The sequence below is a fragment of the Narcine bancroftii genome, chromosome 13 (assembly GCF_036971445.1).
Source record: "Narcine bancroftii isolate sNarBan1 chromosome 13, sNarBan1.hap1, whole genome shotgun sequence".
Classification (NCBI taxonomy): Eukaryota; Metazoa; Chordata; class Chondrichthyes; order Torpediniformes; family Narcinidae; genus Narcine; species Narcine bancroftii.
The window spans coordinates 34,400,731-34,417,791 of record NC_091481.1 but is presented as its reverse complement, the minus strand read 5'-3'; the positions used below and the strand labels follow the sequence as shown (position 1 = coordinate 34,417,791).

The 17,061-nt window shown below is 46.4% G+C and overlaps 1 protein-coding gene across 6 annotated transcripts in view; it reads right to left on the bottom strand.

Moving 5' to 3' along the window:
• Positions 1–17,061, bottom strand: part of lrmp (lymphoid-restricted membrane protein) — a 174,894-nt gene that overhangs the window by 59,318 nt on the left and 98,515 nt on the right. For 5 of the 6 annotated variants that reach the window (XM_069908443.1, XM_069908444.1, XM_069908440.1 and 2 more), the window contains exon 19: positions 4,219–4,277. The exons of the other annotated variant lie outside the window; for it this stretch is intronic. In XM_069908443.1, the coding sequence (XP_069764544.1) occupies positions 4,219–4,277 (59 nt within the window). The remainder of the gene's footprint in view (positions 1–4,218; positions 4,278–17,061) is intronic. 6 annotated transcript variants of the gene reach the window in all.

The window sequence follows — 17,061 nt, the reverse complement described above, 5'->3', positions numbered from 1 at the left end:
TGCATTGCTGGGGGTTTGCTGTAGGCTGGTACAATTGGGACATTTTAATGACAGACAGGCATATGCATTCAAGAATAATAGAGGGTTATGGGTGCGAGTAGGGAAAGATGAGACTGGAGAACAGGGGAAAAATCCCTGGAGGTCATGGGGAATGTGTAGAAACAGCAGCAAGTGCCAACCTGGGTCTCTGGTGCTGTGCTAATCGATTCTCTAATCGTGCTGCCCAATACATAGCTCTCCATTCTCAGCATATTCACTCGCCTATCCAGAGGCCTCGAGTGTCACTGATGGATCTGCTTCTACTACTCCCCCCGGCAGCCTGTTCCACCAGCGGGAAGGGAGGAGCCCTCAATGGAAGCGAGGGCAATCGCTGTGATCACAGAAGTGGGAGGTATGACTGCAGGCAGACGGGATTGCGGCTTGTGCACTTACTGCTGTTTCAAGGTTGTCCTACAGCTACTGCCAGCAAACATAGCATTTGCTTTGGGGAAAAACAACATTGCATTGACTGCTCCTTTACATATGCAAACCTCCGCTTGCTCACGGTATTGGAAGCACCTTCATCATGACTGCCTACTATGCCAGGTATGGAAATCAGTCACAAACTACTTTTTCCTCCTGGCTTCCAAACACACACACACACACACACACAAACAAAACAGGGAACGGGCAAATGTTTGCAGACCAGTTCTGTTCCTCATTAAGCAGCATTGCTTTGTAATTGCACTTTTGATGATTCCAATGTCAAATCTGCTGCCATAAAAATTGGAGTGTACACATTTAAGAAGAGAGGAACAAGGAGATCTAAAGGGCAAGATTTAAAAAAAAAATCAGTGGTTGATATATGGGATGCACTGTCTGAGGAGCTGGTTGAATCAGACACTATCAATGCATTTAAGGGACATTTAGATGCTTTGGCAAATACTAGAGCGCCTCAGATGCCCCCCAAAGTTCCTCAACATGGTTATCCAACTGCACGAAAACCAACAAGGTCGGATCAGATACAGCAATGAGCTCTCTGAACCCTTCACAATTAACAATGGCGTGAAGCAAGGCTGCGTTCTCGCACCAACCCTCTTTTCAATCTTCTTCAGCTGGATGCTGAAACAAGCCATGAAAGACCTCAACAATGAAGACGCTGTTTACATCCGGTACTGCACGGATGGCAGTCTCTTCAATCTGAGGCGCCTGCAAGCTCACACCAAGACACAAGAGCAACTCGTCCGTGAACGACTCTTTGCAGACGATGCCGCTTTAGTTGCCCATTCAGAGCCAGCTCTTCAGCGCTTGACATCCTGTTTTGCGGAAACTGCCAAAGTGTTTGGCCTGGAAGTCAGCCTGAAGAAAACTGAGGTCCTCCATCAGCCAGCTCCCCACCATGACTACCAGCCCCACCACATCTCCATCGGGCACACAAAACTCAAAACGGTCAACCAGTTTACCTATCTCGGCTGCACCATTTCATCGGATGCGTCAACGAGATAGACAACAGACTCACCAAGGCAAATAGCGCCTTTGGAAGACTACACAAAAGAGTCTGGAAAAACAAGCAACTGAAAAACCTCACAAAGATTAGCGTATACAGAGAGAGCCGTTGTCATACCCACACTCCTGTTCGGCTCCGAATCATGGGTCCTCTACCGGCATCACCTACGGCTCCTAGAACGCTTCCACCAGCGTTGTCTCCGCTCCATCCTCAACATTCATTGGAGCAACTTCATCACCAACATCGAAGTACTCGAGATGGCAGAGGCCGACAGCATCGAATCCACACTGCTGAAGATCCAACTGCGCTGGGTAGGTCACGTCTCCAGAATGGAGGACCATCGCCTTCCCAAGATCGTGTTATATGGCGAGCTCTCCACTGGCCACCGAGACAGAGGTGCACCAAAGAAGAGGTACAAGGACTGCCTAAAGAAATATCTTGGTGCCTGCCACATTGACCACTGCCAGTGGGCTGATATTGCCTCAAACCGTGCATCTTGGCGCCTCACAGTTCGGCGGGGAGCAACCTCCTTTGAAGAAGACAGCAGAGCCCACCTCACTGACAAAAGACAAAGGAGGAAAAACCCAACTCCCAACCGCAACCAACCAATTTTTCCTTGCAACCGCGTCTGCCTGTCCTGCATCGGACTTGTCAGCCACAAACGAGCCTGCAGCTGACGTGGACATTGCCCCTCCATAAATCTTCGTCTGCGAAGCCAAGCCAAAGGAAGGAAGATGCTTCAATAGGTGAAGGATACAATGAATGCGCCCCTGCCCTGCGAGGTGGGGGGGGGGGGGGAAAGTCGCTCAATGACCATATGGAGAACTGAGCGAAGCAGAAGTGGTAGATGGATGCTGGCAGGGAAAGAATATGGTGATAGCACGTGGGTGTCCAGATCCTTCACCACCCCCCCCCCTCCCCACATCACCATCCTGACATCCAGGCTGGGAGTGCCTCCACGTCACCAAGGACGGAAACAACACTGGGGTTAAAAGTCACTCCTGCTTTAGTGGCAAGAATGTTATCAATATATTAAAGTGCAACCAAATATCACCATATTCAGCACTTTAGAGGCCTATGCCCTCTTTTCAGAGTTGTAAATGAAGGCCACAGTTGGCCTCTGACTAAAATTTCCCTCGCTAACTATTGAGCAAAGGACATAATCAGGTCCGTAAGATACGACGGGAACCAGCATCCCTGATTGGGTGGGTACCACCGCCAAATACTTAATCCCATTTTCCAAAGGGCAGGATTTCCATTGGAAATTGGGATGAACCAAAATGGCTGCACACTTTGCCTCGCATGGTGCACCTCCAAGAACTCCAGGGTGTATGGTTTTTCTTCCTTAGCCAATTTCCAGGTCTGGTTAGCACCAGCAGCAGAACAGCAAGTAATGTGCCTGCCTCTCAGCTCCGTGACCCCTGTTGCTCTCTGTGCAGAGTTTGCACGCTCTCCCCGCGTCCATATGAGTTTTATCACACATACCAAAGGTTAAATGGCCGTTGAATTAATCCTAGTACAGGGTACAAGGAGAATTTAACTCTTTTTTTCCCCCCATTGTCAGGTGCACCAAGAAAACTTTGATTTGCATACGATCCAGGCAAGTCAACCCGGCCTCAAGAACACAGGTGGTGGAAAAAGAAAAGTGGAACATAGGTGCAGAGAACAGAGTTTCTAGGACCACAAGCAGGGTATAGAGACAAGTACACTTGAACAGTAGGTGGTGTCTGGTGACAGCAGAAAAATAAATTGTCCTTGAACCTAAGGAACCGCATCTTCAAGATCATGTATTAAATCAGGTGGGATTTGAGTTAGCAGAGCAGAATAGGCATCAGGGAAATATGGCAGGGGGCCGAAGCTGATGGAATAACTCTGTATGTAGACTTGATGGGCCAAATGGTCTCCCTGTGAGAAATACCAGGGAACCAAAGAAATCAGCCAGCTGCTCAAAGCATGTGTAACAGACTGGTTTCACTTTTCCCACCGATAACTCTCAGCTGAAGGGGTGTGAACCGCAAAGCTGCCAACGGGAGAGTCTTTCCACAGGACAAACGAACCAAACAGTGGGAAACTGTAGGGACTTGGGTCAGGCATGGAGAGAGGTGGGTGGTCAACATTTTGGGTCAGGATGTGACTCCAATCAGTGCAGTTGGAAGGGAAGAACAATGACCAAAAAACTTAAAAATATAACTTCTAAAATTTTGTCAACGTGAATAGCTTTGTGTTTTATATTTGGAAGCACTGAACATCTCAATCCATTATAAGTGTCTAAATTTTCAAAAGTTCATCCTGGTCAAAAATAAAAGCAATGAATTAACTGATTGCACAGTTGACAGCTTAAATCAGTGGTTATCAATCTTTTTCTTCCCACTCAACCCACTTTAAGTAATCCCTACGCCATCGGTGCTCTGTGATTAGTAAGTGATTGCTTAAAGTTGGATGTGGGTGGGAAGAAAAAGTTTAAAAACCCCTGTTTTAATCGCTCCTCATTGACTCGCTATGTGCACAGTTTCAGAACTCCAAAGGAAATGGGCTTTCTCAAGCCAAATATTTCAGTAACAATTGGGTCTAGAGCAGTGATTCTCGACCTTCCCTTCCTACCTTGAGCAATCCCTGACTAATCGCAGAGCCCCGATGGGAGAGGAACAACTTAAAGTGGGACATGAGTGGGAAGAAAAAAGGTTGTAGGCTTAAATGGTGCCTATAAAACTGAAAAATAAACTCATCATTACCTGCCAGTTCAATTCACAGAATTCTTGCTGAAAGAGCTTTTCTCTTGGAGAATGGACGACTGTTGAGAGCAAAGGTTAGACAAGTTAGGCACTGACACCCAACTCGAGCATCAGTATTACTCAAATCGCACTTCCACTTGTACAAAGAAAAATACTGCATTTATTGGTTGGGGGGTGGGGTGCGGGGGACGTTAAGACAGCAAATAAGATTCACACATTCAGCTGCAAAGTTGTTGAGATGACTACTTCCCCCCTCCCACTGTGCATCTAGTCTGGGGATGTTCACCTTGCCGCGTGCATGTGAAATTGAACTGAAATTAATCTGACTCAATTTTGCTCTTATTTTGAAGGGCAAAGGTAAAGTGTGCCCACACACCAATTTCACTACTTCAGTTAAATAATTTTGTGGTTCCTCTTCTTCCCAGCCCAAAAAAAATCACAAGTCACAGAAAATTTTGGATGCAACTTCACAAGCAATCAAACCAAAGGAGCTCTCTGTTTGACCAAGTTTGTGGCTTTCTCACTGATAGCGTATCTTGGTCAGAGGATCAGATCTGTGCAATTACTCTTCTGAACATAGCTTCCTCGGTAAGAGCCACTAAATAGAAATACCTAAACTCTGCGGATATTCTGCATGCCCTTTTCCACTGCCACACCTGTCCCAGGAATTAGCTGGGAATTTACTGGGACAGGGGTCCAGTGGAAAAGGGACATTGTCCGAACGCCAGTGTCAAATCACATAATTTCACACCAGGGATTAACCATCTCTACCCCAACTCATATCCCCAACGTTTGCTGACGCCGGCGTGCCAATAAAACCAATGGAAAGGTCACCCGCTTCCAGTTGAAGTGGAACACTCTGATCCCCGGGGATGAGTTGTGTTTAGTGGAAAAACAATTAGTGTCCCAGTTAAGGGTGGCCCAATGTCCTATCCCGGGACACCGCATGGCCAATTAAGTGGAAAAGGGGCTCTTGATTGAACTTGTGCAAGTGTAGTCTTGAAAGTACCATGGCCTGGCTTGGAAACTCGTGTGCACAGCAAGGCAGAAGGCATAGAATATAGGAGCTGGGGGATGATGTTGAGACTGTTCAAGGCATTGGTGAGGCCAAGCTTGGAATATGGTGTGCAGTTCTGGTCCCCAAATTATAGGAAGGATATCAATAAGGCGGAGAAGGTGCAGACAAGATTTACGAAAATGTTGCCTGGATTGCAGTATCTAGAATACAAAGAAAGATTGAGTAGACTGGGTCTTTATTCATTGGAGCGCAGAAGGTTGAGGGTGGATTTGATAGAGGTATTTAAAATTATGAGGGGAATAGAGTAGATGTGAATAGGCTCTTCCCCTTGAGGGTAAGGGAGATTGGAACGAGGGGTCATAAGTTAAGGGTTAGGGGGCAAAACATTTAGAAGTAACCTAAGAGGAAGCTTCTTCACTCAGAGAGTGGTGGCTGAGTGGAATGACCTTCCGGAGAGGTGGTTGCAGCAGGGTCGATTCTGTCATTTAAGAGGAGATTGGATGAGTGCATGGATGTGAGGAGGTTGGAGGGTTATGGGCAGGGAGCAGGTAGTGGAGTTTCACTTAAATCGGTGCGGACTAGAAGGGCCGATATGGCCTGTTTCCATACTGTAATTGTTAAGTTATATGTTAACGTGATTGGGTGGATGTATAGACCAGGAATTTCACAGGGCCAGTTATATTTTATGACCAACAAATGGGATTGAGAAACTTGGTGCTGATTTCCTTGGGCCCATTGCTCTACTGGAGAAGTGGGAAAGAGGAAACAAATCTCTAATCCTCCCAATACTACCTGCAAGGCAACTCTATTAAAATACAAGAGATCAGAGGAGCAAATCAACACCCAGGATGAGATCTCAACCATAAAACTGAGAGGTTACCAAGTATGTTTTCTTTTAAACCAAGTGGTACAATCTTTGGCCTGCTTGCAAAGTTCTCAAATTTTTCAGAACAGGCTCTGAAATGATTACTTGGGTTTGTTACACAGGCACGCATCTGTTTCCCAAATGTGCCCCTTATAAGGAGGCTTTCATGCCCTGTTGGAATTAAAGCAGGTGCAAGGTCGAACGTTTGAACAGGAAGTGTGCTTTGCCGAATTTTCAGAATTGAATGCTACCAAATGATTAAACTGAAATTTTCACACCAGTGCATCTGCCACTCCCTTTATGGTGACGGGTGTACGCAAGTACACGTTGTGCAGCATCAGGATGGACCCATGTGCACTTTATGCGGTTCAGCAAGTAGGAAATGCCAACTCCACACTAGTTTCTGCAATCATTATTGGACAGCAGTCATCTTCAAGCAGAGGTGCGTCATCAGAGAACATTTAGACGAGTCTGCCCACTTCTGTTTATTCACACTTCAAAGATTTCATTTTGAAGTTGGCAATCCAGACACTAACAACAGCTCCAAAACCAGGAGGACACAGGCTACTTCCTTGTTTAGCAACCCAAGGTCATTGTGAGTTGAATAGCCAAAGTACATTACAAACCATGCCCTTGAACTTGGACAGCTCGGTGCAGAACTGTCCACTGCCAGCCAATCAAAATAAATTTTCTCAAACCAGAATTGATCCTGGTGTGACCATTTCTCTGCCTGTCCACAATCAGGGCATTTGAGCAGCCACTTCCTGGTACCAGAATCCTACTCGAATTTCCACACGAGGACAAGGACAATACCCTTCCCCACACACTGTTCCTATCGGTGGACCTGGACCACACTGGTCATTCACTGGGCACGCAAGGCATGGTTTGCGAGGCCAAACTCTGAAGCATTTCTCCACATTGAGACCGCCTTTTCCCATAATTCACACACACACACCCCAACTCCACAATTCATCCACCCTCCCCAACTTACTTCCTGGACTTCACTACATGGAGGCCATCTACCCACTTGCTCGGAAAGACAAACAAGCATACTGAAGGTCCCATTAACACCCTGGACAAACCACCTCCTCTCAAAAGGTGTGAAATCACACTCCAACAGACTTGAGGAGAGTTTCCTCACAGCCATCATGCTTCGGAATGAAGCCCACCACCTTGCTTTGTACCAATTGATTTTGATTGATTGCAACTCTACCCTCTGCAATTGTGCGCTTTACACGGCTATATGAATGCTAGTGTTAACCTGCTCACAGAAGAACTCTTCTCACTGCCAAAGAGTACAAGCTTAAATAGATCCCCCTTGTCCATCACCCACCCGTACACATGATGGCCTCCCCCCGCTTCTGACCATCAGCCACTTACCCTTCTCCCACCCCTGATCGCCAAGTCCCACCTTGCTGATCTTTATCCCCAAGCATTCCATAGTCTGTCACCTCCCTCCCCATCTCTGCAGGAGCTCCTTGCTAGCCGTGTCACTGGCCCTGTTTGAGCCAGTGGCCAGTGAGCTCCAAGGCAAGGAGGAGCCGAACACCAATATTCAGCGCAATAACATGCAACCCTAGTGTGACAAGCAGCAGCGTCGACCAACACCGTCTTGAGAATTTCTCAACACACTTTTCTATTATAACAGTGGAGTTAAACAAGAAAATCTGTAGGTGCTGGGGCTAGTGTCGTTCAAAAGAAAGAACTGGAGAAACTCAGCAGGTCACGCAGCATCCGCAGAGAGCAAAAAAGGCAACCAAACCTTTTAACTCCTAGGGATGCTGCGTGACCTGCTGAGCTTCTCCAGCACATTGGTGTACTGTAGTGGTTTTCCCCAAATGAGTCAGCTGCAGTGACCCGAGACAACAAACAGCCATCGAACACGATGATCGGGTAGGCAGCAGGCGGGGTGAGACGCCCGCTCCCGTAGGCCGCAGGAATAGCAGTTGAATCGACCGATCGCCACCAGTGGATCACAGGGGGTTCGATCCGGGCCCGCGCATCCAATCAGCAGCCGGCCTCGCTCAAGCCACGCCCCGCCGGTGACACAGTCGGCTGCCTATAAAAGGCAGAGCTGCAGCCGAATAAAGCCAGCGTCGATTACACTTTCCCGGTGGGAGAGTCTTCTTTCAACCTCGAGCTTCAACAGTAGGAACCCCACTACATGGTATCAACATCCCAGTCTTCTATTTTTAAAGAAATTGCCCACAGGATCGTGGTGGCCACAAACGAGCCTGCAGCTGACGTGGACTTTTTACCCCCTCCATAAATCTTCGTCCGCGAAGCCAAGCCAAAGAAAAAAGAGAGGTTAGGCTGGTGTAATAACATTCATGGAAATATTCACGGGGATTCCCAGTCCAAGTAAAAATGGAAAGGACGCCACTTCTGGAATACTGCGTACAGTATCAGTCTCCTTACTTCGGGAAGGATGTGGATGTGTTAACTGTAGTTTGGGGGAAAGATTCAGTGAACAATTGCAGAGAATGGCTGGGTTATCTGAAGGTAAAAGTTTGGACTGGCAAGGCTTGTAATGTGCAAGTGGTGGTTTGGAAAATTGAGAGGGTAGTTGGCTGAAATAGGGTAAGATCTGCTGCCTCACAGCTCCAGTGACCCAGGTTTAATCCTGACCTCTGAGGTGCCAAATTGCTGCATCTCCCTGGGCCTTCCAGTCCTCTCATGTCCCAAGGGAGGGGGCACAGTAGGCAACACTACTGCAGTGCCAGCGACCCAGGTTAGAATCTGAAATCCTTCAAGTATTCTCTATGCCATAGATGCTCTGTGATTAGTAAAGGATGGCTTAAAGTGGTATGTGGGTGAAAAGAAAAAGGTTGAAAACCATTGTTTAATCGTACCTCAGTGACTCATTATGTACACGGTTTCAGAACTCCAAAGGAAATTGTCCTATGACAATTTTTCCCAAGCAAAATATTTCAGTACCAATTGGGTCTAGAGCAGTGATTCTCAACCTTCCCTTCCTACTTCACCACCTTAAGAAATCCCTTACTAATCACAGAGCACAGATGGCACAGGGATTACTTAAAGTGAGATGTGAGTGGAAAGGACAAAAAAATGTTGAGTGGGTTATCCCTTGCATTCCAACTCTACCTGGGAATGGAACCAAGAGGGAAGACCTTTCCAAGTGGGTTCCCTTTGAAAGATGTCCAAGTCAAAGTATAATACGTGAGGAACAGTCTTTCCACTTGGATGTAGAGTTTTCCCCAGCAGTCCAAACGATCGTTCTAAAAATGGCTCCATCAACCCCGAAAGTCCGCAAAAATCTCGGTCCTCACGTTCCAGTGGGAACTGGCCACGAAGTGGAAGGTTGCTGCTTTTGGTCCTGAACAAAGGTGGCTCTACAGTTCTCCCACTTTTGAATACAACAAATGTTCAACAAAATGATGAGCCGACTGAACAAATTCCACAGGACCGGAGCTCGCACATACACAGAGCGTGCGAATAATGTTGTGGGTCAGGGTAAAAGGGAAAGGTTCCATTATTGTCATGCTTAGAATGTAACATGCATGAAATTCTTTAATTTAGTCTACTGTAAGGAAGACCGAGAGCTGCCACTTTGTCCAGTGCCCTTTGCAGAAATGAGGCCTCAGCGAAGAATGAACTCGTGACCCCTGGTTTAAAAGGCCAGGGCTCTAACCACCGACCTTCAAGGAAAATTGTCTCCTACCTTGCTCCCTGATACATTAAAATGAAAATCGCAAGATTAAAGCTCACAATCACAAGGTGCGTGAATTCATTGAGATCACAAGGCTCTCGAGGATGCTGTCATTAGTTAACTAATTAGTCGCAACCGGATTTTAAATTATCTGTGGGATTATAAAATTAGTGCAATTTTCTGATGCATGATGCCTGAAGGAAAGTTCGAGAGATTGTCTCACTTCAGTAACTAAGGAATTCAATCAACTCGGATACAACTGCTGTGCCATCAGCTCAGAGAGGCAATTAAACAGACGGTCAAATAGGCAAGGGATTGAAGGATATGGTCCTAGTTCTGCAGAATGGGATGAGCGTTGGATAGAATGTCAGCATGGCCATGATGGGCGGAAGGGCCTGCTTATGTGCTCTGACTATCAAGGATGTCAAATTTGAGGGTACAGTTATCAGAAAAGCCGAAGCAGGAGTCCAAGAAACAAGGCAGCTATGGTGGGGGTAACCTGGAGGTCTTTCAAATCATCTTCGATCAGTAAGATTTCTCCCAAGATGGAGAGATTAAATTCACCAGCAAATGGAGGGAAAACCTCCCCTCATAGCAACAAGAATTTGGAACTCGCTACCACATGGCGTTAAAAACAAAGTGCTGGAAACACTCAGCAGGTCAGTCAACATCAGAGGCAAGAGAAACCATTCACCCTTCAGAGCAATGATCCCTCGTCATCACCTCTGAGGAAGTCATTAGTTTCTTCTCAACAGTTGCCATTTATTCCCCCCCCCCCCACCCACAATCAGTAATCTCAGCTCTGCTTTGATTTCAGATGTCCTGCTTCTGAAGTTCCTATTTTTTGGCTTTCATATGGAGAGGTTGAAGTGTTTAAAAACCCAGGGGATTAGTCATTTGGGAGCGAGAGACAGGAGTGGGTTAGAAGTTGGGTTGGGAGAATTTCATGTGAAATATGACCACCAGGAAAAACAGCTGCCCAATCTGGTCACTTTCCACAGTTAAGGCAGCACAAATTTGTGGAAATTTTACTACAAAAGAGTGGAGCATTCATAGCTAATGGTACATACTTTTTACTTCTGTTGGAATGCTAAGATTTCCTCCTTTCCACACAGGAATTTAGAGCAACATTTCTCCACAGTGCATGCAACCAGATTTATCACCAATTACCTGGCCATAACCGTCAAGTTCATGGTCATCTAATTGTACAATTACAACCTGATAAAATGGCGTCCTTGGGTTCTTGGTGCAAAAAAACAAATAGCAGACAACACACACACAGATAAACAATACATATGCAGGATAAGTATTTCATCTATACAAAATACATAAATATCACTTCATGAGTTTCGTAGGGTCAATGTGAGCTGTTCCTTTGGTCGATCAGCATTCTGATTTCCTGAGCGAAGAAACTGTTCCTCAGTCTGGTGGTCCTGGCTCTGATACTCCTGTATCTCTTTCCTGACGGGCGCACCTGAAAGATGCTGTCCTCAAAGCATCCCCTTCCGGAAGATAGTGTCACTTTGGGGGGGCGGGAGGGAAGGAAGACTCCAGTGATTCTCTCTGCCACTTTTATGGTCCTGTGGTTTGACCTCTAATTCATTTCTCTGCAGCAACCGTACCGCACCGTGATGCAGCCGGCCAGGACGATCTCGATGGAGCTCCTATGGGAAGGTTGACAGGATGGTCGCCGGTGGTCTTGCCCACTTCAGTCTTCTCAGAAAGTGCAGTCACCTTCCTGACAAGTGATGAGATGTTGAGTGTCCATGATAGGTCACTAGTTAAGTGAACTCCAAGGAACTTGGTACTCTCCACTCTCTCTACTATAGAGCTGTTGATGTGCAGTGGAGGGTGGTCGTTCCTGGTCCTCCTGAAGTCAATCATCTCCTTTGTTTTGTCCACATTGAGATTCAAATTGTTACATTCACACCATTTCACAGATTTTCCATCTCTTCTCTGTGGTGCAACTCATCATTGTTGCTGATGAGGCCGACAACTGTCGTGTCATCTGTAAACTTGATGACACTGTTGGAGCTGGACCTAGCGATGCAGTCGTGGATCAGTAGCCTGAACAGGAGCGGGCTGAGCCCACAGCCCTGAGGTGCGCCAGTGATGGTGCTCGACAATCTGCTGTCGAATGGGGCAGACTGTGGTCTTTCCGTCAGGAAGTCCAGGATCAAGTTACAGAGAGGGGTGTTGAGTCCCAGCTTCTGGGGAATGATTAAATACTGAGCTTAAGTCAATGAACAGCAGTCTGCCATAGGAGGTGTTGTTCTCCGGGTGGGTCAGGACAGAGTGAAGAGACAAGGATATAGCATCATCAGTGGAATTGCTTTGTCTTGACGAGAATTGTCAGGTGTGCTTTGATGCGTTCAGTCACCAGACGCTCAAAGCATTTTAGGACAGTGAAGGTCAGTGCCACAGGGTGATAGTCATTGAGGCCCATTATGGTTGCCCTCTTGGGCACTGGGATTTCAATCTTGCAGGAACGATGGACTGCTGCAGTGAGGTGTTGAAAGCTATGCATCAAGTCCTTCATCAATTGATCTGGCAGTCTTTCAGCTAGGTAGGTGGCCTGGTCCCATCGCCTTGTGTAGGTTCACCCTGAATAAGGTTCTCCTCTCCTCGGCCACGGCTATGGAGAATTGATTATTGAATGGTTTGAGACCTCGTGACACTGCAATCTGCTGGATTCATTCAGGCCTCCACAAAATAGCAACTAAATTCTGAAGCCCGTAGGAGTTAATATCATTGGGCCAACAATAAGGACGTTTTTTTTTTCTTTGCAATATCTTTTGCCAGATAAAACCAAGACGTACGAGAAACTGCTTTTGATTGACAGTTGGAATTCATCCAAATTGTTCTTAGAGTCAAATTGTTGCAAGTGATGCAGCAGGAAGGGTGTGTCAGGTCCTCATCGGAGAGCAGGTGAGAAACCTTCAGGTGACATCACCTTCAGGCACACTTGCATTAAGGCTGGAAGCCCTCCTTTTCTCAGGCTATCGCTCAAGGTTTGCACAGCGATCCAGAGGCAATTATAGTCATTTCCTTTTCAGAGGAATTCTGTCACGCTGGGAGGGGCCTTGTTTTGAGGGACACTCGAGTTGTGAGTTAACCACCATAACCACAACACCTCTATGCATTCAGTGGCAAAGCAGCAGGGTTCTGGGTGTGGAAAGTAGATCTATAATCTGCCTTTTGAATGCACAGAAATCCTGATTGTTCAGCACCTGCTATTGGCTGTACTCCCTTACAAAGCCATTAAAGACTGAGCTCCCAAACCCCATTCATACTTGCCCTATTCAGCACAAAAAATGTAGCAAATCTTTATAAACAAAGTAGTGAAATGGAAGTCACACAATTCTGCTGGACTGGCATGTTGTGTGATTGGAGTTTCACTCATATCACCCAGACCAGAGTTCCAAAATGCAGTGCAATGCTCAGGACTGATACACTTCAAAGCCATTAGAAGTGTGAGTCACCCTGCAACTTTGTGTAACCATTCATCTTCCGCCCCACAGTCTCTCCCACTGCCAATCTATGCAAGGCTAGTTAAAATTCAGTGTGGCCCTTTGAATTTTGGACATCAGGGTTTGCTTCCCGCCCCCCAACTCAGTAAATAAATGGCAGCTTCCCCCCACCTCACAAAAAAAAGACACGAAAGGAGAACGAGCACTTCTGAATTTTCCATTCATCCAATGCGAAAGGCGACGAGCAAGTTTAACAGTGGATCTTCTCTGGGTCTCTGGATTTCAATCACCCCAAAGGGTTGCACACAGCACAGCTTGGTTGGCACCCCGTCCACCAGTGGCGTGCTAAAGCTGCACTATATACCACTATATAACACCACCATCTGGAAGTACAAGGTCAGTAGGCATGTGGGATCGTAACCACCCAATAAACCCCAGCATGAACTTGCAGTAGTGTCATGCTGACTTCTCATCATGGGGCCAAAGTTTCATTCTAACTACCATAACTTTAACTTAACAAAAAGGCACGAAACCCACCCAATTACACATTAGCCTTCCAACCTGATGTTTTTCAAAAGGTTGGGAGGAAACCCATGCAAGTCACAGGGACAATGTACACCTTCCTGACAGACAGCTCTGGATTCAAACCCAGTTTGTTCGTGCTGTAATAATCCCGAGTAGGCCTGCTCTTGAAACCCTCTGTGCTGTTGCCTAACCAAAGTCACTATCCCAAACTACTGGCCTCAATTCATTTTTTGGGTAAGTGTTCAAGATCCACTCCCACATTGCAGAAAATCACAATTTGGTTATACCAGGTAAATCTAGCTGGTCTGCACCTGTACATTCCGGAGAGCCACCTGTGATGGGTCCACTGGGTGGAGAGTTCGAATCCCACTTGTTGCTGCCACTTTCAACCTGTCTGTGAACTTTGATGGGACGTCAGGTCAAGGAAAAACTCTCCTTGATGGTGCAGCAGTATATCCTGTCACTCAATCCAGTGAATCAGGCAATAAAACTGGTGTTTTTATAGCACAGAAACAAGCCTTTCTGATCAACGACCATGCTAACCAGGTTGTGTGCCCAAGCTAACCCCATTTACCTGTATTTGGTTCATTTCCCTCTAAACTAGTGGTTCTCAACCTTTTTCTTTCCACCCACATCCCTCTTTAAGTAATCCCTATGCCATCAGTGCTCTGTGATTAGTAAGGGATTGCTTAAGGTGCGATGTGGGTGGAAAACGTAGAAAACCACTGCTTTAATTGTACCTCATTGACTCGTTATGTGCACTGTTTCATAACTCCAAAGGAAATTTTTATCCAGCAAAATATTCCAGTAACAATTGGGTCTGGAGCAGTGATTCTCAACCTTCCCTTCCCACTTTACCATCTTAAGCGATCCCTTACTAATCACAGAGTACCGATGGGAGAGGGATTACTTAAAGTGATCTGCGAGTGGAAAGAAAAAGGTTGAGAACCGCTACTCTAAACATTAGCTGTAAATTTACCTGTTGAAATGCCTTCTAAACATTCCAATTTTACCCCCTCTACCACTTCCTCTGTGAGCTCATTCCATACACCCACCACCCTTTGTGTAAAAATGCTCCTAGCTCCCAACCATATCTTTTCCTTCTCGCCTTAAACCTGTGCTCAGTTTTAGACTGTTATCTCCTGGGGGAGGAAAAAACAAGTCACTTTTATTTATCATTCATACCGTGCTTGCACGTTAAAGACAAGATAATGTTTCTACAGGACCACGGAGCATATTTACATAAATACAAGTTAAAAGTTAAACATATCAAGATATTAAAATATTAAGATGAATACAATAAAAGTCCACAGTTCACTTTCCACATAATGTTTGGGAATTCAGGAGCCTGATGACTGGGGGGGGGGGGAACTGTTGCCCAATCCAGACGCAAGGGCCCAGAGTGCTGCGGTACCTTCTACCAGATGGCAGAAGGGAGAACAGTTTACATGAGGGGTGTGTGGAGTCCTTCACAATGTTAATTGCCTTTCGCCTACATCGAGTGTTGTAGATGTCCTTGGGTGGTAGGAAGAGAGCCCCCAATGATCTTTTCCACTGACTTCACTATCCTCTGCAGGGTCTTGCGGTCCAAGGTGGTGCAGCTTCCAGACCAGGTGGTGACGCAGTTGCACAGGATGCTCTTGTTACACCCTCTGTAAGATGTAGTGAGGGTGGAAGATGAACTTTCCTCAGCCTTGGCAGAAAGTAGAGGCACTGCTGGGCTTTCTTGGCTATGGAGCTGGTGTTAAGGGACCAGGTGAGATTCTCTGCAAAGGGCATTCCAAGGAACTTGATACTCTTGATGATCTCAACAGTAGAGCCGTCAATGGTCAGCGGAGCGTGGTCCCTTCTGCCCTTCTTGAAGATGACAACCATCTCTCGTGTTTTTTTTATGTTCAGATACAGGCTGTTGGCTTTGCCCAGTCCGTTAGCGGCTGCACCTCATCTCTGTACGCTGACTCATCATTCTAACCAAGACCCACCACGATCGGGTTGTCAGTGAACTTGGTGATGTGATTACAGCCGTGTTTAGTTGCAGTCATGGGTCAGCAGAGTGAACAGTAGTGGACTTAGCCTGCAGCCCTGCCCGCCCCACCCATGCTCAGTGTGGTGGCTTTGGAAGAGCTATTACCGATCCGAACCGCTTGTGGTCTCCCCGACAGGAAATCAAGAATTCAAATGAAGAGGGAAGTAAATCACAAAATTCTGGAAACGCTGTGGTTGAAGTAAAAACACAAAATGATGGAAAAGCTCAGCGGGTCAGTGTCCTTTATGTAGCAAAGGTAAAGATACTGAACCGACATTTCAGCTTGAGCTCTTCGTCAAAGTATTATAACCGATGTTTTGGGCTTTTAGGGTCAGAATCATTGTCTGTAGAGTGATTGGATCTGTACATGATGGCTACTGACCTCATCTATGCCCCTTGTGACTCTATGAACCGCTGCAAGGTTTCCCACCCAGCGCCACCCTCACCTCCCATTCTCTAGGGTAAAAAGTACCAACCTATCCTGCTTCTCATTAGAATTCAAACCTAATTTTTTTGTGAATCTTTTCTGCACCCAGATGATAAGGCTTCAGGTGAATCCAGAGAAGACCATGAGAGAGAGGAGCATTATCAGGCTATCAGAGCAGAGTCTGCTCCGCCATTCAAATCATGGCTGATATAGTCTTCCTTTAAACCCCATTCTCCTGCCTTCTCCCTATAGGCTTCGACATCTTCACTGATCAAGACCCTATCAACCTCCGCTTTAAATCTACCTCCACAGCTGTCTGTGGCAACAAATTTCACAGATTCGTCACTCTCTGGCTGAACAAATTTCTACTCATCTGCTCTAAAGGAACATCCTTTTATTCCAAGGCTGTTCCCTGTGGTCCTAGACTCTCTCAATACTGCGTTCAATGTGATTTGACAGCCTGTGACTACCTGGGATTCAGGAACTGAACCTAAACTGCATGCAAAGAGCCTCATACCTTGTAGATATCTGAGTTGGGGAGGGGGGTGTGGGAAAATGGAAACAACCCTGATTATATGGGTTCCAAAAGAAGAAAGATTCCAACCCCCCCCACCCCCAGCTTGGTCACCTTTCCTGCCACACCCAAAGTAGGCCAGAGGAGGGATGAGTCAATACTTGTGCTGCCCAAGAACTTAAAACCCAAGCAGAAATCAATAGGTACAGCTCTAAAGTGGTACCATTACTATAGAAGGGCTTCAGAGCTATTCAACATGGAGATACCCACCCAAAAACAGAAGCCAAGCTCAATACGCTGGTGAAACTCAGCGGGTCGAGAAGCATCA